Consider the following 23,863-nt stretch of genomic DNA (forward strand, 5'->3'; position numbering starts at 1 on the left):
GGGACATATGACGTACTCGAAATATAGGAAAATAGAAATTTGTATCTTACACACAGTGCATATGCCAAGACAAGGACGAAAATGAACCAATTTGGCACATGTAACACTACAGCTGGAACACCATACACATGGAAAATAAAACGACATGAGAAATTGGAAGAAACGTCTTAAAGCTCTGATTCTTTACAACTGTGCAGTAGGAGTAACAAAATGAAACATACAAGAAAGTCGGGAGGCTGTACAAGAGCGCTTGCCAAACAAAATTGGGTACTCCTCAAAGAAATGAATACAGAGAAAGTGAGGCTCCCTCGAGCATCAGGGCTAGAGCGCTCGCTTTCGCTTGCGTGGTCCCAGTTTCCAATCTTACTGGGAGCCCACAGCCTCCGATTCAAGACCCGAGTAGTTATTTTTCTATTTTTCGCACGTAGGACGGTGTCCCAGCAGTGGTGCGACATGTTGACATTTGTCCATTAGCTACATGTCGATATCAACACACATATTGGCCATATTTCAATATCAATCATGCGATCCCACTAGTGACATTCATTTAGTTTACCCAGTTTCTTAGTGAGTCCCCTTGCACAATTTCAACTTGGCCTCAGTTGTTGCATCCTTATTGGTATGCAACAGTGCAGATCATATTGAATCGGATTGATGGAATATTATTGGTGAATTGGCAATAGCTTTCATATACTTGACGCTAATCCTTACATTTCCGACGCTTTGAACTCACGTTTACTTAGTATGAGTGCATTTCTGGGCATTTAGCGTTAAGTGTTTCCACACATGTGAATCACCCTACTTTATCTGTTGTGATCTACCGACACTTCAGATGTCTTTCTAGAGCATTTGAGTACAAATTCGCTACACTTAATACTCAGAACGGCACTGTTGGCCAGCATCCGTACCTGGCGACTATGCAACCACACACAACGGGCAAGAAGGTGTCCGCCATTTTGTATTTGTTTCAGGTATCGATTTAATACAAACGAATTATTGTTTCCTGGTAGATACCCTATCAATTCATTGAGACCAATTTTCATTTGGCAGATTATCCGGGACTCCTTACGTTCCTTTTGGGAATCCCTTGCGCGTGCATGGTAGGATTGTGAAACATGGAAAATTCAATACAGCAGGTATGACTTCTTCAGTGAATTTTTTACTTGCCCTCTTTACGTTGGATAGTTTCCGAACTATTGGAGTCCGAAAGTCATTTTCCCACGCTTTCGGCATCTTGTAGATCCGGAACTATGTCCGATAGCTGAAAGTTCAAGAGAACTTTTTTTCTTGTCTCAATGCCAGGAGTCACCTCCCAAGAGTTGTAACACTTATTTTGCAATACCCGATATATATAGCCCTTATAGCCCCCTTGGATCCGCCCTTATGTATATATAACATATCAAGGGAAACGAGCGAAGTAAGTGAAACATAAGATTGAGTGGAGTTGACGCAATGTTTCTCGTAGGTGTGGTCCAGGATTCGATTTTGCGATCATGCTTCTGTTAAGCAGTAAATTCGTGCTCGCATAGCATCAACAGTGAATACTCATCGGTATAGCAAGAAACTCTATATAAGTGACTTTAAAACAAACGTTATAAGGAAAATAACATTGGCAAGATTTGTCACTGCCTTTCTTCTGGTCAGATGCGCGCGCTTTGGAAAGTTGACTCTTAACAGTAAAAGTCATAAAACCTAAATAAAGAAAGATATCGACCTGCAATTTTTTTAAAAATAACTTTAATCATTTCTCAACATTTTCTCGCTTTGCACCCCCATCTAACCTGAAAAATAAAAAAAGTTTCTCACTAGTCAACTTTTTACATATTGTATTGCAATAGTGTACGCACTTTCTCTTACATTTTATTTTTTATTTTAAAATTCGAAAAGATTTTTTGAATGTAAACTTTTCCAACATTGACACGAAATATGGTGTTAATACCTGTTTAAGTTTCAACTTTGTATCTCTTATAGTTCCGAACTTATGACGTGATATATTTAACGCGATGTTAGAATTTGCCATTAGTAAGATTTCACTGCTTCAATTTATTTCAATACTTGAAAATTCTTCTTGATATGGGAAAAACAGATTATTTGATAGAGAATACAATGTTCTACAATAATCTAACCATATCTAGTAAAAAAAAAAAAAAAAAAAAAAAAAACTATTTCTAAAATTCAGGCTAAGTTTGGCAACAATGGGCATAAGGAAAAGCATTGCCATTTACTCCTGTATTGCAATCTAAGGGTGAGACGCTCTATACAGGAGGAATTAATTCGAATGTCATTAAATTATCGTTATCCTTAAATTACTTATAATATTGACGTGTTTCAGATACTACATTATAACTTTCCATTATGTATAAAACTATAGAATACCAAGAAGTGTATTATTATTATTAACGCTCAATATTTTACAACAATTAAAGATTGTTCCCTATAGAATACCAAGTCTTTTTTTGAAATAACGTATTATCGTTAATGTCTAATGTTTTACTATAATTAGGGCTGTTCCAACTACAGAATACGAAGAAGTGTTTTTTGTAATAACGTATTATTCTTAACGCTCAATATTTTACAACAACCATGTTTTCTAAACTTTATTTGTTATTTCAAAACCAACAGCCATAGTGTTCCAGTTTGCTGCTGCTACTAAATTGAAAACAATGTTTATAGCCTTTCTACTGAATCGAAACAAAAGTCGGAATCAGAACTGGAATTGGAACAGAAACCGGACCCGTTGTGCGTGCGTGTCACCACTACAATTTATGCCTAAACAAAAGGGTTTACCCTGGGTCTCAACATAAGATATTCTCTCAGCCTTTTAGAAAGGAAATCAACCTTGGATGAACCCAGTAGGTTCGGGGGTCAACCCGCAGAGATACGAGACAAGCCGAATTGCCGGACGTCTCTGGGCAAAACCTGATGGACGTGTTCTTTTTTATACTCTCACGGTGATCTCATTTGCAAGGTCACGTGGTTCGGCACATGCGTAGTATCTCAAAACGAAGCAAGATATTGTAAAAATAATGAACAAATTTTCATTTAAAACTTATTAGCAATCTGGATCAATATACATACATATAATCTGAGGGTGTTTACATTGTCCTAGGACCACGAGGATAATCGTAAATATTTCGAGAATGGTAAGAGCCGGTTTTAAAATTTGACACTGTCGTGGCAAACAGCATGTGTTCTGAGAGTTTCATTATACACTCTGTAAAGAAAAAATAGCGACACTTGCTCGGATATGGTTTTCACAACATACATTAACCAATATGAGTTTTTACATGAATTACTGATAATATCACAATGCATATTCTTAATGAGCAGTTCATTCTTAATACTTGCGCCGCAGTTTCAGGTTTTTTATATGCATATAATGAATTTATATGCATATATTAGTAACTATGTGTGTTTTCAGCAAAAACGGCTGTGGGAAGAATTATACATAAAAGTATGAAAAATCAACAATAATAGCACAAAACAGAAAATGTAATTTCTTAAAAGTAAGACATATTGTGTACGAACATTGAGAGGTACAATACCTCAAACTAGATTTCGTATGTGGACCATGGGCTTTAGGAAGTGCAGGGGAATCGTCGAGGCCTTTTGGTGACAAGGCTATTGCAAAATGCAACCTTGGTTTCACGGAATCACTCCCGGATTATCTGTTCCGTGAGTTCCATTCTACTCGAGATAGTTGTCTATTACGTCTTCTGCTCATATCGACCCAAACTTTACAATTGGATTCATATCAGGTGAGTTTAGAGGCCACACGAGTGTTTGAATAGTCATATTCTTGCATCACGTATTAACGATTTTCGTTCATTGACATGAAGCATTAACGTCCTGGAAAACGAAGTAGTCCATATCTTCTTCAGGAAAGTTGTCTTCAGCTGTTGTAAGAATTTTAAGTACCAGAATTTGAAAACATTTTTGTACATCAAATGACTCTTCACATATATTCATTATTCTGACGTCTTTGGCAGTGAAGTAAGCCCATACCATCACTCAGTAAATGAATATTTGCATCTCTTAAACAAACTCCGTATCAAGTTTCTCGCTCATTCGTATCCACAACTTCACATCACTATCGTTTCCCACTATTCTAAACGTTTTTCAACGGAGAAAACAACATGCTTCCAGTTGTCATAAGTCCAAGTAGCATATCGCCTCACAAACGTACGTGTTTAAGTCTTCTGTGTTTTTGTTAGTTTCGACTTTCCAGGCGGTTTTTTCGTAATATCCTCCTCATACAGTTAAGACAATACAGTCATACGAGTTACTGCAGTTCCCAAACCAAAACGATATTTGGGGAAGTCGTTCCTTAATTCTGCACTGCTATTGATTTTATTTGGCGATCTGCTCTGGGTGATGCTTTCTTTTTTCTATTACAATGTTGACCAAGGGATGATTTCTTATACTATTTTTGCTTGTGAATTACTCTTTTTGCCGTCGGATGGTGAATTTGAGTATTCCAGCCATCCCCCTTAGAGATGTAACTAAGCTGTGCAAAGCAAAAAGTATGTCTTGTTCACGTGACAACGAGTCACATTTCTTACCAATTGTACTTGTTTACAGTCCACATGTAGCAACAATTTCATACAAAAACAACGCTGCACAACAACAATATTGCCACTTGACACTATTGAAACAATGACAAAGCATAGAACAATCACAAAATGCTAATTACCTGGGCCTACACATCACAAATGCAATGCAGAATTCTCACCCCAATAATTTACGAGACGCTCTCAGGTGCCATCTGGAGAGAATATTACTGATACATAAATAATTAGTAAGCGCCATTGTACATCATACGTGTCACAGTTAATACAAATGAATTATCACTCTCATAATTTCCTTCTATTCCACTTCCAGCCGGCTGCAACTATGGTTTTCTGTGTAAGTTACCTTGACAATTGAAGTGTCGCTATTTTTTCTTTACAGAGTGTACTAGGACCAGGGGATGGGAAAACTGCCAAAATTTCAAATAATCGTAAATATCTCAAAAATGGTAAGAGCTAGAGAAACGCGGTTTTCAAATTTCGCACTGTCATGACAAGTAGTATATACTCTGGGAGTTTAATTGTCCTAGGACCAACACGGTGGGCCAAATTGCCAAAAATTTCAAATAATCGTAAATATTTCGAAAAGCGTTCCACATATTTAAAATCTAATTTCAGTTTTAGTATCAAAGCAGCACATAGATTATACGAGAATATGGTCAGCTCGAGTTATTATGTGGTCATAGCCTTTCAGACGGTCTTATTTCGCTAGGAGTGGAAGTCTGATGAAGACACAGTTATTGTGTCGAAACTGTCACGTGATTGTGTTTTGTTACATATTATCACATAGCCTTGCTCAGTGTGCTGTTTTGTTTAAAATGTTCAGTTTATAATCCTATTCAACTCCAAAGAGGAAGTTTTCCTTTCCAGGGTATATACTATTGTACGATACTGATCAACAGTCACATAATCAAAATATTTGGAATTGGTATCTTAATATATATATATACATATATTATCGAACAGTATCGTACAATAGTAATACTCTGAAAAGGGCAACTTTTCCTCTTTTGAGTTGAACAGGATTATAAACAAACTCAAAATAATATCAGATAGATAGATAGATAGATAGATAGATAGATAGATAGATAGATAGATAGATAGATAGATAGATAGATATAGATATAGATATAGATATAGATATAGATATAGATATATATCTACTTCATAAGATTGCAGCACGAGTACTTGGACGGACACATGTTTCCAATCGGGGCATATGATTTGAACTAGTAAATTATTATCTTTCAAGTAAAACAAAAAGCAACTAAATATCTTGAAATATTCCGTACATAGAGTATTTTAATGGTGTGCAGAAATTCATTTGTGAGAAATCGTGCCGGAGGCCTTCATTTGTGGTGGCCTGTATTTCGGACCAAACATGTTTGGGACAAAACCAAAATATATACGTTTCTTACTTTGTAATGAATTTTAACATTTGTTAATTCAATAACATTTTAGACTATCAAATTAAGATTTCTTTTCTTCCCTGAATTGATCTGGATTACGCCTTCTATAACATTAGTTAACATTAGAATCTGTCTTCTGTAAGGATGTCTTCTGTTCGTTCCGTTACGATTTCCACTGTACGAGGTTTGCCCAGAAAAAAGCCGAATTTTCTAAATACAATGGTACTCCTTAATTATGGAACTAATTCAGATTTCTCTCTTTAGAAACAGTTCCCTCCACTATTAACAAATCGTTTCCAAAGCGTCTTCAATTGCTGACACGCACTTTCCGGAAAAACCTCGAGGTCTCGCAGCAAATATTTTGTTGTATCTCTTCTAGAATTGGCAGAATTCCAGGTCAATTTCAACCTAGGAATGCAAAGAAGCCAGCAGATGCACAAACCAGTCGAGTAGAGTTGTTGGAGTACATTAGTAGTGTTCTTCTTCACCAAAACACCCTAACGATGAGCGCTGAATGCCTAAGAGCATCGTCACTTGAACGTTTGAGCAACTTTGATATGCCTCTTTAGATCTGGAGAAATTTCCCTACGAATAATGACTGCGCCTTTGTTTCAACATCATAGACATAGACCTAAGTCTCGTCACTTCTTATGATGTTTTTTACTTAGGTCATCTTCGTTTGCACGTTTCAAAAGATCACAGACTTCCACACGTGTTTCTTTTCGTATATTTGTTACTAACCATGGGACAAATTTTGGAGCAACACGATGCATGTTTGGTTTTTCAATCAAGATCACATGACTGGATGATTTCCTGGTTTATACTTCCTTGGGTAGTCCGCGGAATATCAAACGACAATTTTTCAGTCCAACATCGCGCACTTTGTGAACCTGAACATCATATGTTGATGGATGTCCACGTTTGTCTCCTCTTCGATGGGCGCTCTTTCTGCTTTTAAAAGCTGAAACTACTCAAAAACCTATGCTTGGTTCACACGTTCTTCCCGCACATTTCGCGGAAAGTTTCTGTAAAGTCTTGCCTAATTTGCAACAAAATGTGATGCTCACTCACTATGCTCTCCAAAAATCTTGATTTTTGTAATATAACAAAAAGCCACAAGACCAGAACAAACTTCACTCCAACGTCAACGCTCGCAATCTTACAATGACATAAGGCAGGATGATCCAACTGCCGTTTTAATTCTTTGGCAAGAATCCCACTACGCGGCGCTAGCAAGAAGAGTCATATATATATATATATATATATATATATATATATATATATATATATATATATATATATATATCGAGTGTTTTAAAAATGGCGCCCACCGATCAAAGAACACTATTCTACAGGCCAAAAAAAAGCGAAAAAGTTATATGATGGAGCTCTTTCAGCCGCAGTGGGGAATCAAAATTTCAAAATGTGGCAACATCGCAAATTAACTTGGAGCCATTAGCCTTACTCTGAAGGATGCGCACGAGACAAGATTTGAGGTTGTGTCGTCTCGAAAATGTGCTGTAAAAGCGATGTCTCGACTCAAAAAATGTATATTTCTCTATTGGAAGGGCTTTGTCTCGACTCGAATTTTGTGAGAAAAATTCTGTCTCGACTTGTCTCGTGCGCACCCCTATTTACTCTACGAATACAACAAGCAGTTGAAACGATTGCTACACTAATAAGTGATGCTAGTGCCAATCAATACCGACTTTAGCTGCCATCTGGAAAGAATCGATAAAATATTTGATAGATTGGTAGATCTAGTCTATGGCTTTTTATTTGCGACGTTGTCACTTAGTACAATTTTTGTCTCAAGACAACGACTCGAAAGGTATTTTTGCTTCATTTTCTCTTGTAGAATAATGGCATGTGGTCCGTGGGCGTCATTTTCAGAAAACCCGATATATATATATATATATATATATATATATATATATATATATATATATATATATATATATATATATATACTTGAAACTTCAGTTTCTTTTTGAACATGCTTTGTATTTAAAATTTGTGATCTAATTTTTTTACGTGAAACTAATACAAAAATTCATATTAAAATTCACAAGTAAACTCTCTTACTTTTTTCTTTTGTTAGGTAAAAAAAAATATCATAACTTACCAATTGGTTTATCAATTCTCATTAATTTCATGAACGGTTGAAGAGCATCAGGAGAGTTTTCCACAAATGTTGATGCAAAACTTGACAATTTTCTTGTTTCGCGATTTTCACTCAAACAGGAGAAACCAGCAACAGGTCTTAACCTACAAGACAGTTTGAAATGTTCGTCACTGGTCCAACATAAAGTTGCCATATTTAAAGCACATGTGTTAATTTTTCTCTTTCGGTTAACTTTCTCTCCTCTACAGCCACAAACACAACGCCGTGAAAGACTAAACACTGTTCCAAAGGCTCTAAGCTTCATATACCTTGTCACAAAAGAAGTTCTTCCAAAAATTGTCATGACTTAGTATTTACTTTCAGTTTTCTTACTGGATTAATAATAGTAAGATGGACTAATTCCACAATTACCAACAATTATAAGACGTACATCCTGTAATAGCAGAAGAAAGTTACGTGAGAGCACAAAAAATGAAATGAGATATTAGAAACATACTTAAAATATCAACATGTAAACTCAATTGCCATTAATAAATTAAAAGATCTACTCTGACTTTTGTCTAAAGGAATAAAAACGTCTAAATATTTACACGTACTTTTATACAAAAAGTACCTAGGTAACTGCATAAAAAGAATAAATAAAAAGACACTTGTATATACTGCAAAATAGCTTCCTCAATAAAAATATAAATTGTCAGCAAATAGTTAGTTGGTCGGTGCTCCGGGAATAAAGCATTATACTGTAAAACTCGTTTTATTGTCCAGTTCGCGGCATAGAAACTGTTACAAAAATTTTAAGTCCAAATTAATAACAAACTCTTGCCCCGTTTTCTTATGCATCCAGAAATACATCTCTCAATCGATTAGTTGCTTCTAGTAATCAATACAACACCTACCCCTCCTCCACCTCTCCTTGTCTAAAGCAATGAGTGTGACGTAGTACACTCTTTCTATTCAGCTGAAAAAGAAACAGGAATCAAGTTTACAACGTTATAGCTTCAAAACAGTCTTTCCCATTGGTTGTTCTGAAATATTTTTAAGAGACTAAATTAAAAAAAAAAAAAAAAGTCATACAATGTTCCCAGAGCTTCATAAAGACCTTTAGTTTCATTTCTTTCCCTTCCTTAAAGACTGCAAGCTAGTAAGATGCACCCTAAGAAATCTATGGAAATTGCCAAAAACAGCAGTAGGTCTGTAAAGCACGCATAGAGCTCTAAAATATCTACTGACAGAAATGAGTGTTATTCAATGGTTTATTTCATTTCTTTTCAGTAATTGCAAGCAAATGTTCAAGGAGAGGTCATTTGGGCAGGACAGGAGGGTGTAATTCCCCCTTCCTTGAGCTTCATAAATACGTATTGTTTGATCAAATGTATAGTAATACACTAATAAAGAAGTTAAAATCTTATGTCGGCGGAGAATCTAAAATCTAAAAGACACTGCTTTTAGCATAAAACCTAGAGTTACAATAGCACATTGCTAGAGAGCTTACATTTGGTTTTAAGAGTCGAAGGTTTGATCTCAAGCCATATGACTTCCCGGGCGACATTGAGAGACAGATTCAAGTATACAGACAGAGAGGGATGATTTATATACACATATTCAGAATTGAGGAAAAATGATCGGACAGCATTCGTATTATGACGAAAATTGTGATTTTGTGAAACAGAAGAAGGGAAGGTTTTGAACTGCGAGGATCACATTAGACAGTTGTCGAATTAAGGTGGAGAACTCTTTTGAGTATCAGATGATTACGAAGGCAGAGAAAGATCTTGAGAACTGAGGAATTAAGAATTTAAAAAATCTGACCTTCCGAGACGGGTTTCGAACCACAAACCTTGTACTTATCGAACGATGACTTCATCCATTCTGCTACGGAGAGCTGTATGTACTCATTTACATACGTTTCCTTTAGTTACGTTTAAAGCTAACTTAATGGGATATTCCAAAAGTTGACTCGGTGGATGCGCCGTTCTGATAAGATGTAAAACTCTTTTAATTTAGTTACAATGTATCGTGGCGGATATGAATCATTGATGAAGTAATAGCGACTGTTCTGAAACAAATGCAGAGTATGATAATTAAATCAGTCATAACTGTGGTTTCGTGTGGAGAAGAAACAAACTTGTGAACCAAAGCTTTAAGAACAACTCAAGTTATTAATATAAACTTTGCCGAAGATTATTCACTTATATCATCATAAAAGAAATAGGAAAGACGTTCTGAAACGAAGAAATACAACTTTGCAAGCGAAGGCAAAGAAACCTAAGGTAACGAGACTAAACACGAATAATTTACCGCGTAGTGATCGTGGTTCAGTGGTCAAGGCGCTGGATCGGTAATCTGGAGGTTCATGGTTCGAATCCACGGTGGGCATATTTTTACTTTAGGATTTTTGATGGCGAATGATGGACGATGACACACGTTTTATTATATTCAGATATTTGAATACTCGGATGTTTCAATACTTGAAATATCATATCTTCATGAATAATAATAGTAATAATAATAAACTAATAATAATTATTATTATCTCGTAGAGGATTGAAAGCTAGGAGCTAATTATCGCTCAGTTCATACCATTACAAGCAGAAACGTGACATTTGGCAAGAATATTTTGGTTTTGTTTCATGTTGCCCACGAGAAGAGGAATTTTTCATCTCGTTTCTAAAACAAAACAAAAAATGAGAATTAGCAATTTACATTCGAAACGTGACAAGGCTAACTCGAAGTATCGTAAACATTTCTCGTCTTCTCTCGATTCTCGAAATAGTTCATGACTATTCTTTAAGTAACAGTTGCTCTGTAAACTGAATCTTACAGGCTTTATGTTACTTTGTGTCTCAGAGCTCACTGAATTATGGTCTGTGTAGGTATTTTTGCAGCAAAGCTTTTATAATTACCTTTGAATATCCTAAAAATTAGTTTATTATATGCCATACTGTTGAGTGATATTCAGTTATCTTTATTACAGTTATTTTCCTTAAAACATACAGTAGAGTAGTTTCTACATGAAACTTTAGTGGAAAGCTTTTATTTAAAATCTGGGTACTTGCAGAGGCTTGTCTTGAAGGTACGGAACCCGTCTCCGAAATCCCTACGTTTAAGTAAGTTTTGCCAAATTTTAGGGCAACTTTAAAATTTTTAATACCATTATTTATTATTATTATTATTATTATTATTATTATTATTATTATTATTATTACTGAAGTATTGTTAATTTATTTGTTCACCCTCTTCTATCCAGCTCCCGTCTAGTGGGCATTGTGCTGAACAAACACCCTGTCTGTAGGTTTTCTCCGGATTCCGATTCCTTCCACCTTCTTTATTCCAATATTTCATTCCCATCATCGACGTCTTGTGTAGCTTAGCCGGCACAACCATTAACTAAGAACAAATTTTCTTATGGCTCTTGTGAGTTCTGTATCCCTATTTTCTACATGAAATTTACCTCGAAACGTTCCGTTATAACATTTAGCTAATTGTAGAGACGTATGCAGAGGGTATGTCCTAATGGTCCTGACACTTCTCTCCAATCCCGGCTATTTTGTAACGTCTGCCTAACGCTATGGGCGATTTTACAGATTTTAATACAATCTGTCCTCATACAGAATTTGTGTTCTATATGATTATTATTATTATTATTATTATTATTATTATTATTGTGAGAAAAATAGACATAAAATTTGTAATATAAGATTCTGTACGTTTGTTTATTGACCTTGAATTGGAACTTAAAAATTTTATCCGTTTTCCCACTTAAAAGTATCGATAATTTAACAAAAAGATAATTAGACCATGATAATTTACTTGAAATTCTTCGTAATTTTACCCATGACAAACACTTTACCATTTTATATTGTAAAGGTCAGATCAATCGTAATTGTAACGGCGGTGCTTGAGCGATTGACGGCAGAAATTCAAACTCCGATTAGTTAGAATTTCACAACCTGATGGTATTACACGTGTAAGCTCTTTAGTCGGTAAAGAGGCCGTGGATCTTGTCAGAGTTGATGAAGACGTGTTTTCGTGAGTCAGTGGTTCATGGTGGATGGTGGGTCATAGTGGGTGGTGGGCCACAGTGGGTCACAGTGGATGCTAGGTAAGTGGGTTGTGGGTCAAGGTTTCATTCACCCGCGCCATCTCTGGGTTAACTGGTTTGGGTTAAGTTTAAACTTGAAACAGAATGTGTCCGTTTATTTCAGAAAACGAACCGTAATTTGGTTGTTTTGTTTGAAAATATGCACTACATTGCCATTTTTCAGAATATCCATATATATTTTTTAAAAGTTCCAAGCGAAATGTAATGGTTTCGTTTCAGGTTAAGGTATCATGAGTCTGTTGTTTCATTTTTGGATCGAATTACGATTCCCCATGATTTCTTTAAGTATTTTTTGTGAAAAAACGTTAATGGGCAATAGAAAATACAACTGTTTTTCGATTCGGATTGGTTTGGGTTAAGAGCTTGAAAATGAAATCTTTACGTTTAATGTCCAACGAATATGCCTGCTACGTTGAGGAAGACTATGATTGAAGCAAGTGAATTATGATGGACGAAATGTGGAATGAGAAAGTGGGAGTGTCCCGAGAAAACCCACGAACACGATGTTGTCCGTCTCAAGCTTACTTGCCTTGGGAAACCGGGCACCCCATCCATCAGATAGTTCACTAGGCGGGGTCTCAGTTTCGATTCCCGGTGGGAGAGCCTTTGAAATATTAAATGTCCTCGACGTATCTGTGTTCGTGTCCCTGTCGTTCAAGGTTACTGGAAATACCTGTAAAACGAGAATAACCGAATATAATAGAGATAAGTTACGGAGATACTTTCGGTCAGTTTTTAAAATTTAAACTTGAATTCTCTGGACTATAGTATTTTATCATGACCGAAATCAGTGTTTCACCGTTAACAAAATAGTGGAACCGTAAACGTTTGCAATTTGCTCCATAGACCAGTGTTTTCTGACTCTTACTTAAAAGAGTGATCTCAGGGTAGTGGCTTGAGCATTCGTTTCGTTCACCGCGGTTCGCATCCCTCCGAGGATATTCAGAATTTTTTTATAATTTAAAATGTAGATATTTCTGAAGTATAATAACATGAAAAATACTCAATTTCTCTCGTTCTTACAATTTAAAATTGAAACGACTTCCTTCACAATGGAAAAAACTATCAACATGACGTCACAGTCTAGAATCTCGATTCCTACTGTCTGAAACCTTCACGTGTTTCGCAAACAATTCATGAATACAAACGGGTCATCCTTCAGGCCTAGTATGAGTTATAAATTTGTCTGAAACGTCATTGTGGAATTGTTATTAATTTCTTTTACTCTTACTAGAAATAATTCTTTACTCTCCTAATATTTTCGTTTGCCATTTTCAACACGTTCCATATATTCGTTCAACAAAAATTCGTAAGTAGGAACTATTCTTTTTTAAATTTGTTTTTATATTTTGTTAAAATACCAATACAACGCATACATAATCCCATGTCTTTTACCCAAAGAAAGGGTGTTATGTATCGTGATGAAGACAAATCCTACTTAGTTTCTGTTAAGGCATCCGAAGGTTCCATTTTCATATTGCCCAGCAGCTGACATGTTCTCCCCCCCCCCCTCTTTTCTTTCCAAAGTATCTCTGATACGGCAATTCATCCTTATAAAAGATCCAAAACATTTATTTTTATTTTTTTAAACTTGAGTATGCTAATTTGCATTGGAATAGGACGTAATATTGACGTCTCAAATACACAGTCATAGTAATAATAATACTAATAATAATAATCATAATATAGAGGACAAATTCTGTATGAGGACACACTGTATTAAAATCTGTAAAATCGCCCGTAGCGTTAGACAGAAGTTACAAAATAGTTTGAAGAGAAGTGTCAGGACAATCAGGACATGCCCTCTGCATATGTCCCTACAACTAGCTAAATGTTATAACGGAAAGTTTCGAGGTAAATTTCATGTAGAAAGTAGGATACAGAACTCACAAGTGCCATAAGAAAATTTGTTATTAATTAATGCTTCTGCCGGCTAAGCTACAGAAGACGTCGATGATGAGAATGAAAGAAATATTGGAATAAAGAAAGTGGGAGGAAGCGGAACCCGGAGAAAACCTATACACAGGGTGTTTGTTCAGCACAATTCCCACTAGGCGGGAGCTGGGTAGAAGAGGGTGAACCATTAAATTAACAACACTTCAGTAATAATAGTTATAATAATAATAATAATAATAATAATAATAATAATAATAATAATAATAATAATAATAATAATAATAATAATAATAATAATAATAATTACCAAACTTACTACAACGTAGGAATTTTGGAGAGGGGGTTCCGTACCTTCAAGACACACCTCTGCAACTACCCACATTTTAAATGAAAGCTTTCCACTAAAGTTTCATGTAGAAACTATTCTACTGTACGTTTTAAGGAAAATAACTGTAATAAAAATAACTGAATATCACTCAACAGTAAGGCATATAATAAACCATTTTTTAGGATATGCAGAGGTAATTATAAAAGCTTTGCTACAAAAATACCTACACAGACCATAATACAATGAGCTCTGAAATACAAAGTAACAAAAACCTATAAGATTTAGTCTACAGAGCAACTGTTACTTAAAGAATGGACATAGACTATTCCGAGAATCGAGAGAAGACGAGAAATGTTTACGATACTTTTCATCTCGTCTCGATTTTCATCTCCAAAGCGAGACGATAATTTGAATTGCCCTAGTCCCGTCTCAAATGTAAAATGTTAATTCCCATTTTTTTCTTTGTTTTAGAAACAAGATGAAAAATTCCTCTTCTCGTAGCAACATTAAACAAAACCAAAATATTCTTGCCAAATGTCACGTTTTTGCTTGTAATGGTATGAACTGAGCGATAATTAGCTCCTAGCTTTTAATCTTCTACGAGATAATAATAATTATTATTAGTTTATTATTATTACTATTATTCATGAAGATATGATATTTCAAGTATTGAAACATCCGAGTATTCAAATATCTGAATATAATAAAACGTGTGTCATCGTCCATCAATCGCCATCAAAAATCCTGAAGTAAAAAAAATGCCCAACGGGGATTCGAACCATGAACCTCCAGATTACCGATCCAGCGTCTTGACCACTGAACAACGATCACTACGCGGTAAATGATTCGTGTTTAGTCTAGTTACTTTAGGTTTCTTTGAATCCGCTTGCAAAGTTGTATTTCTTCGATTCAGAACGTCTTTCCTATTTCTTATATGATGATATAAGTGAATAATCTTCGGCAAAGTTTATATCAATAACTTGATTTTTTCTTAAAGCTTTGGTTCACAAGTTTGTTTCTTCTCCACACGAAACCACAGATATGACTGATTTAATTATCATACTCTGCATTTGTTTCAAAGCAGTCGCCATTACCTCATCAACGATTTATATCCGCCACGACACATTGTAACTAAATTAAAAGTTTTACATCCTATCTGAACGGCGCATCCACCGAGTCAACTTTTGGAATATACCATTATGTTAGCTTTCAACGTAGCTAAAGGAAACGTATGTAACGAGTACATACAGCTCTCCGTAGCAGAATGGATAAAGTCGTGGTTCGATAACTACAAGGGTCGTGGTTCGAAACCCGTCTTGGAAGTTTCAGATTTTTTAAATTCTTAATTCCTCAGTTCTCAAGATCTTTCTCTGCCTTCGTAATCATCTGATGCTTTAAAAAGAGTTCTCCTCCTTAACTCGACAACTGCCTAATGTGATCCTCGCAGTTCGAAACCTCCCCTTCCTCCGTTTCACAAAATCACAATTTTCGTCATAATACGAATGCTGTCCGATCATTTTTCCCCAATTCTAAATCTGTGTATATAAATCATTTCTCTGTCTCCATAGTTGAACCTTTCTCTCTCTCTCAATGTCGCCCGGGAAGTCATATGGCTTGAGATGAAACCTTCGACTCTTAAAACCAAATGTAAGCTCTCTAGCAATGTGCTATCGTAACTCTATAGGTTTTTTGCTAAAAGCAGTGCCTTTTAGATTTTATTCGGGGGAGGGGGGAGAGAGATTCTCCGCCGACATATGATTTTCACTTTTTTTATTACTGTATTACTATACATTTGATCAAACAATACGTATTTATGAAGCTCAAGGGAGGGAGAATTACACCCTCCTGTCCTGCCCAAATAACCCCCTTAAACATTTGCTTGCAATTTCTGAAAAGAAATAAAATGAATCATTGAATAACACTCATTTCTGTCAGTAGATATTTTAGAGCTCTGTGCGTGCATTACAGACAAAACCTACTGCCGTTATTGGCAATTTCCTAGATTTCTTAGAGAGCATCTTATTAGCTTGCAGTCTTTAAAGAAGGGAAAGAATGAAACTAAAGGTCTTTATGAAGCTCTGGGAACACTGTGTGACTTTTTTTTTTTTTTTTAATTTAGGCCCTTAAAAATATTTCAGAACAAACAAATGGAAAAGAGTGTTTTAAAGCTATAACGTTGTAAACTTGATTCCTGTTTCTTTTTCAGCTGAATCGAAAGAGTGTACTACGTCACACTCACCGCTTTAGACAAGGAGAGTGGAGGAGTTGTATTGAATACTAGAAGCAACTAATCGATTGAGACATATATATTTGGATGCATAAGGAAACGGGGCAAAAGTTTATGAATAATTTGGACTTAGAATTTTTGTAACAATTTCTATGGCGCGAACTGTACCTCAGTTGCTAAGGAACTCCATATACAAGAAGACCGAGATTCCAATTCTCGCCGAACCAGCAATTTTTAAATTACTATTGACGTTTAAATAGTCTGTAATAGATTATTCATGTACAGAAGGTCTCAAAAGTTCTGTGACATTAGGGTAAAATGTGAAAGTGAAAACCGTCTCTAAATATATTTACCGTTTCCAAATATGTTTTCAATCTAAAGTGAAGGATTAAAAAAAAAAAAAAAAAAAAAAAAAAAAAAAAAAACTGGATGAGGCGTTTGGGCTGTATACTCTTTATGCGCCCAATGTTAAATGAAAATGAAACGTTGCAACAGCATCTTCATTTACTTATGTTTTTGGTGCAGGTAAATGGCAAGGCTGCATTTTCATTTAACATTGGGTGCATAAAGGGTATACAGCTCGTCCGATTTAAAAAAAATATATATATATTTTACTTTAGATTGAAAACATCATATTTCGAGATGATTTTTCCTCTCATATTTTGTTGTAACTCTGATAACAACAGAGTTAACCTATGCCAGGGGACTTTTGAGAGACAATGTATATTATCACAGGAACAAAGTATTATAAATACGCATTCATAAATCAGATAATGAAAACTGAAAATTATTGCTAGAATAAGCAGGAATGCATTTCAGTCCACCTCCGAAGGACTTAAAATAGCTTAAATACAAAACGGGAACATACAAGTACCACTGTTCAATGTAAAATTAGAGAACACAGAAACATTCACAATTTATGCTTATCAACGTTGTTTATTGATACTGGAATTTGTGAGTCGACCACTTATGTAATAAAAGGAAATAAATATCAGGTAATCTAAAAATCATTGAATCTTTTCTGCACGAGATGGGATAAATCTCAGGGTAAACGAGTTGCAGAGGGTCAATGCTAACGTCATTTGACAGCTGACAGCTCAAGTTAAATGTGTAAAAAGTTGTTGCATTTTTATAATCAAACGAATGGTATTAATGGTGAGTGAACTTCCCACAAAACTCCGTTACATTTTTACAATTTACATTTCGAAAGGTTCAAATATGCCACGGACCCTGAAGAAATGTGTAGTGTGTATGTGCAAGATATATTATCAAAAGCAAGAGCTAAAAGATGGTTCAGTCGCTTACGTTCTGAAATTTTTATGTTCAAGATGCCCCTTCCAGTGGGCGACAACCACAGGAAAAGTTGATGATATTCTGTTAAAAGTCAAACAAGACCGGTATATAAGCAGTCATGTCACCGGGAAAGACCTAAAAATCCATCACCAATCAGTGTTAAATTATTTGGTGAAAACTGACTACAAAAACAGTCTCGACGTTTGGGTGCCACATGATCTGGTTTAAAAACATATACTCGACGGAATTTCTATCTACGAATCTCTACTGAAACGTAACAAATTCAAGCAAATTTCTAAAGTGTTGATCACGAGTGATGAAAAGTGAATAACCTGCGATAACTTCATCGAAGCTAAAAGACGGTCCAAAGTCTGGCAAAGCACCCACTGATGCCCAGGAAGGTTATGATGTGCAAATGATTTTTTTTTTCAGTTTAACGACTCACGATTACGCTCCTTCAAACTAAGAGAGACGGTAATTATGGCAGGTAAATGATAATGGAAGAACTGATGGAATGAAAATGTGGGAGGAAGCGGGAGTGCCCCCAAGAAAACCCACGAACATGATGTTCACCACAAACTTACTTGATCGGGGACCGAACCAGGAAACCACATACCAGAGGTGACCGCACTACCACTGATCCACCGTGCCCCCGGTTATCCTGTGCGTTTACTAGGACTAGGAGGGCATCATGCATCACAAGCTGCTATCGCTGTAAGAATGATAGACGCGGATCTGCTGTCGATAATTACCGCGAATGCACCTACCAATTCAAAAGAAACTGCGGAACTGGTCAAAGAAGCAATATCGTATGTAACGCTGACGTCAGACCACATACATAATTAACGACCTGTTAGATATTAAGAGAACTTGGTTGGGAGGTTTCAATGCATCCATCGTATAGCCCGGATCTGCGACGGTCAGATTATCACTTCTTTCGGTCTTTGTAGAACTCACTGAACGGATGTTTGTTTAGTTTCAAGAGTGACCTTTGAAAACTAGAGGGTTATATATATATGAAACCACAGAAGTTCGGGATTATGGTGTTGCCTGAAAAACAGCAAGTCTTCGAAGAACATGGTGTATATGTGCTTTCACAATTTTATTTTCAAGTCACAGATGTATTTTCACTTTCAATTTTCAAAGGGTCAATAGCTTAAAGCAGCCTGATAGTAATAGTAGCATGGTTTGGAAGGCTCAAAAGAAAGAAAAAAAAACAAAGAAGAAAGATTGAGAAGAAGAAAAGAACAAGTAAAACAATATGTGTGCAGATTGGGAGAAAATGCATACACACTGGCCATTGAAAGTACATATTACATGAAAACTTCTCTTGTAAAACTAAGATGATGAAATTCGCTACAGAAAATCAAAAAAATGTGACGCACATGAAAATTGGATGGCAAAATAAGACACATATGTAATCATGATTTATTGCCAAAGTGTGAAGAGAAGAATTTCACTGTCTTATTTGCTTATCGAAATGTAAAACATTTCATTTATCTGCAAGTATTTAATTTTTTGGTTAATTTCATATATTTACGGGAACAGTGTTCATATACTATTTCTATTTTTATTTATATTTATGTATGGACTTCGTTACATCCGACTGCAACTATTGCTCATTAAATGTTTATGTCTCTATATCTTGTAATATTTATTACGATATATGGTTGGTAAAAAATCTGTTAACTTACAGTATGCTACTTTATTAGCATACGATTAGAAGCCACGGGATCTCTCTCATTTTACTACAACAGGAATAGCAGCTCCAAAAAATAATAGAAATAATAATAATTATTATTATTATTATTATTATTATTATTATTATTATTATTATTAATTATTAATTATTAAATAGAAAGATTTTTCATACTTAATGGAACTTGAGATTGAGAAAGCTCACGGTCTTTTAAGAAGACTCGGAGCACAAGACTAGCTATTGGTGTGGCAATAGTTTTAATGCACTCTAAGAAGAGAGGAAAGAAAGATGCATTGCAGGTATAGGGAAACATCTAAGCAAGAGGGAAAAGATTGAAGAGTTAGTACCACTTCCTCTACGCCTCCACGATATCGCAGTTTTGTCTTTGTTTCAAGAGTTCTAGTAGTTAATTATTCAAAATGTTAAATTTTCACACCTTTTAAAAATATTTCTCACTTTTAGAACACACAGCGTAGGTTTCCAACGAATTTTCTGCTGGAAATCGGCGAACAAATCTCTGTGTACCCAGAATACACTATGGTTTGAATTGGTTTTTTTTTTTTTTTTTTTAATAACCACAACTAAAATACATAGATGCGGTCGTATGAAACAATATTATTCTTGAAATTATCGCAAATAATCCTAATATAATATTTTTATGCGTTTTCCCGCCGAAAGAGTAGTTAAAACTCTTTATTATTTTCAAAACTACAATTAGCGCTCTTCATTGATGGTTCTGCTGGAGAGGGAAGTGTAGCAAATGAAATGAAATATTTGAGTTTTACGTCCCACGCTTATGCCTGTTAGGCTAAAGGAGACGGTGATGATGAGCAATGAATGAAATGAAGAAACTGGGAGGAAACGGGAAAACCCCGAGGAAACCCACGCACACTGTGTTTGTCAAGAAAGAAGTGTGGTGTAATGCAGACGATGGTTATTTTCTGTCGGCCAGGAGAAAAAATTACTCCTTTATTAGTTAAATAATTCTTGTCATGTAATTTGTTCTATATATGATTATTCCTTAGGGTTTAGTGATTCATTTATTTATACATGTTATATATGTTGTTCTACATGTTAGTATTCCTTAGGGTTTAGTGATTTTATTTATATGTGTTATATATGTCCTCACTGATACGGATAGCATCTTAAATAGATGGAAAGATTTCTTTGACGACTTGCTGAACACGCAGCCAAAAACTAATGCGCGTGGAGAAAAGGAGATACACACCGCAGAACCGTATATTCCAGAACCCAATCGAATAGAAGTAGAAGCCGCTATAAAGAAATTAAAGAAACACAAATCTCCGGGTGTGGATGAAATTCCGGCTGAGTTAATTTTAGCTGGAGGCGAAAAATTGTGGAACAAGATACACAAACTCATTCTCCTTATCTGGAACAAGGAAGAATTGCCACAAGAGTGGAAAGAGTCAATCATTGTTCCAATTCACAAGAAAGGCGACAAAACTGACTGTAATAATTATCGAGGCATTTCTCTTCTGTCAACATCCTATAAAATCCTTTCAAATATTCTATTAGCAAGACTGACCCCATACGCAGATGAAATTATTGGAGATTATCAGTGCGGATTTAGACGAAATCGATCATCTATCGACCAAATATTTACCATTCGCCAAATACTCGAAAAAAAGTGGGAATACAATATCCCGGTACATCAACTATTTATTGATTTTAGAAAGGCTTACGACTCGGTTAGGAGAGAAACATTGTACAACGTTCTTACAGAACTTGGAATACCAAGAAAGCTAATTGGATTAATTAAGATATGTTTAAGTGAATCCCAAAGTAAAGTCCGGGTAGGAAAATTTTTGTCCACGAGCTTTCACGTCCAAAATGGCCTGAAACAAGGAGATGCATTGTCGCCATTATTATTTAACTTTGTGCTGGAATACGCTATAAGGAAAATCAAAGATAGCAACCAGGGCCTAGAGTTGAACGGTATTCACCAGGTGATGGCATATGCTGATGATGTAAATTTAATAGGGGATGATAGGAGAACAGTAGAAATAAATGCAGAGATCTTATTAAACGCTTGCAGGGACATGGGTTTAGAAGTAAATGCAGAGAAAACTAAATACATGGAAGTGCGTCGGGACCGTAATACGACAAATTGTGGGGGCGTTAAAATATTAAATAATACTTTTGATAAAGTGGATACTTTCAAATATTTAGGATCAATATTAACAGATGAAAATCATATTCACGAAGAAATTAAATGTCGACTAAAAGCAGGGAATTCGTTTTACTATTCGGTTCAAAATCTCTTGTCGTCGCGAATTCTGTCGAAAAATTTGAAGCTTAAAATATATAAAACGATAATCATGCCTGTTGTTCTGTATGGTTGCGAAACATGGTCACTTACTCAGAGGGAAGAACATAGACTGAAAGTATTTGAGAACAGGATCCTGAGAAGAATATTCGGACCCAAGAGGAACGAGAATGGGGAATGGCGGAAACTTCATAACGAAGAACTACATAGTTTATACGGTTTACCCAACATTGTTAGGGTCGTCAAGTCTAGGAGGCTTAGGTGGGCAGGTCATGTAGCTAGAATGGAAGAAAGTAGAAATGCTTTCAAAGCCTTGACTGGAAGACCCATAGGAAAACGACCAATAGGAAGACCTAGGCGCAGATGGGAGGATAATATTAAGATGGATCTCGCAGAGATAGGAATACAAAGTAGAAACTGGATGCAATTAGCTAAGGATAGAAGTCAGTGGAGAGCTTTTGTGAACGCGGCACTGAACCTGCGGGTTCCATAGGCCATAGAGTTAGTTAGTTAGTTAGTTATATATGTCCTTACATGTTACCACAATATTTGTTGAAAACATTGTAACATCAAGGGTAGTTACCTGGAGCAGATGACAGGAAGCCATGTTCTTAACCCCGTTGTTGACTCAGGTAGCAGCACCAAAACTGGGAGCTAAAGTGTCTTATATTTGTATTTTAAAGGATAGTTTAAATACTATTTTTATCGTATCAGTGAACTTTAAATATATATACTGTTATATATTGTTTCAATCAGAAAATATCAGAGAAAAGAGGAGTAATCGTCATCCGCCTGTAACTATCCTGTTGTCAAGGGATCTTGATAATTCATTTTATTAATTTAAAACATTGTTCATTTTAATTTTAAATTGTAATAATTCTTAAAGATTATTTGTTTTGGTTATGGTATGTGTGATGTCTGAAAACATAGTCTACGAATGTAAATGATGTAAAATGTCTATGTGATTGTAAGCATTTTTGTAATTTCATGTTTAACATCAACACATTGCATCGGACAGCGTTATGTAAGTTATGTAAATGTACAGTGCTGACATGACGCTCCATTTTAAGAGGAATTGGTTAGCACAAATTTCTTCAGAGAAATCTCATATGCACGTGTATGATTTTGACCCGAATTTTGAAAGCCACGTTGTAATGCACGCATCTTTGGTTGTATAAATATTCCAGTCTTTTTGGTCAAAATTCAGTGAAGGAGTGAGTCGTGAAGAGTTCGTAGACAGTCAACAGTCAGGAGACTGAACAGCGATAACAGTTATTGTCGAACAAGTAGCGAGATATTGGAACTCCACAAAACGCTTAACAATTATATTGTCGAACAAGTAGCAAAATATCGGAACTTTACGAAATGCTTAACAATTGTATCGTCGACAATTACTAAACTGGATTTAGTGCTAAAATACTCCAAAGACTGCGGCATTAGTAGAGTCGATCTTTCGTGAATTGGAGGTCAAATTTACCAAGTTGCAGATATGAACCAGTTAACCTTTCTTACTTATACATTGAGAATTGATCACCCACCTAAATTTACACAACTTAGATTTCGCTACACAAACACATACTTTACACACGAAATTTTAACACAATACATGTCATCTCTTGTGATAATAAGTAGTAGTGAATAATTCACTTGGGAAAATTTTGACCCTAAAACCGTTATCAGGGGCCCCTAAACCGGTCTAAACCAGTATGTTGCTATGCTAGAATAAGGAAGTATACTCTTGGACGCCTACCGGCTGTAAAATCAAGATGAAACATGCCTTTTTCGTGTTCTCGTAGTGTATTGTTTAGCTATTTGAACCCAAGCCCCGCCCCCTCCCACGAAGAGCATATGGTAAAGTTTTGGTCATGGGAACCCGCTGTTGCTATGCTCATACTCTTGGACGGCTACCGAATCTTCATCACAATCCTT

The 23,863-nt window shown here is 35.7% G+C and overlaps 1 protein-coding gene across 6 annotated transcripts in view; it reads right to left on the minus strand.

Moving 5' to 3' along the window:
• Coq2 (ubiquinone biosynthesis protein COQ2, mitochondrial) overlaps window positions 1-23,863 on the minus strand; it is a 345,825-nt gene that overhangs the window by 256,408 nt on the left and 65,554 nt on the right. For 5 of the 6 annotated variants that reach the window (XM_081738711.1, XM_081738706.1, XM_081738707.1 and 2 more), the window contains exon 2: window positions 8,103-8,535. The exons of the other annotated variant lie outside the window; for it this stretch is intronic. In XM_081738711.1, the coding sequence (XP_081594837.1) occupies window positions 8,103-8,445 (343 nt within the window). In that variant the 5' untranslated portion in view covers window positions 8,446-8,535. The remainder of the gene's footprint in view (window positions 1-8,102; window positions 8,536-23,863) is intronic. 6 annotated transcript variants of the gene reach the window in all.

Source organism: Thermobia domestica, chromosome 14 (assembly GCF_964235325.1).
Source record: "Thermobia domestica chromosome 14, izTheDome1.hap1.1, whole genome shotgun sequence".
NCBI lineage: Eukaryota > Metazoa > Arthropoda > Insecta > Zygentoma > Lepismatidae > Thermobia > Thermobia domestica.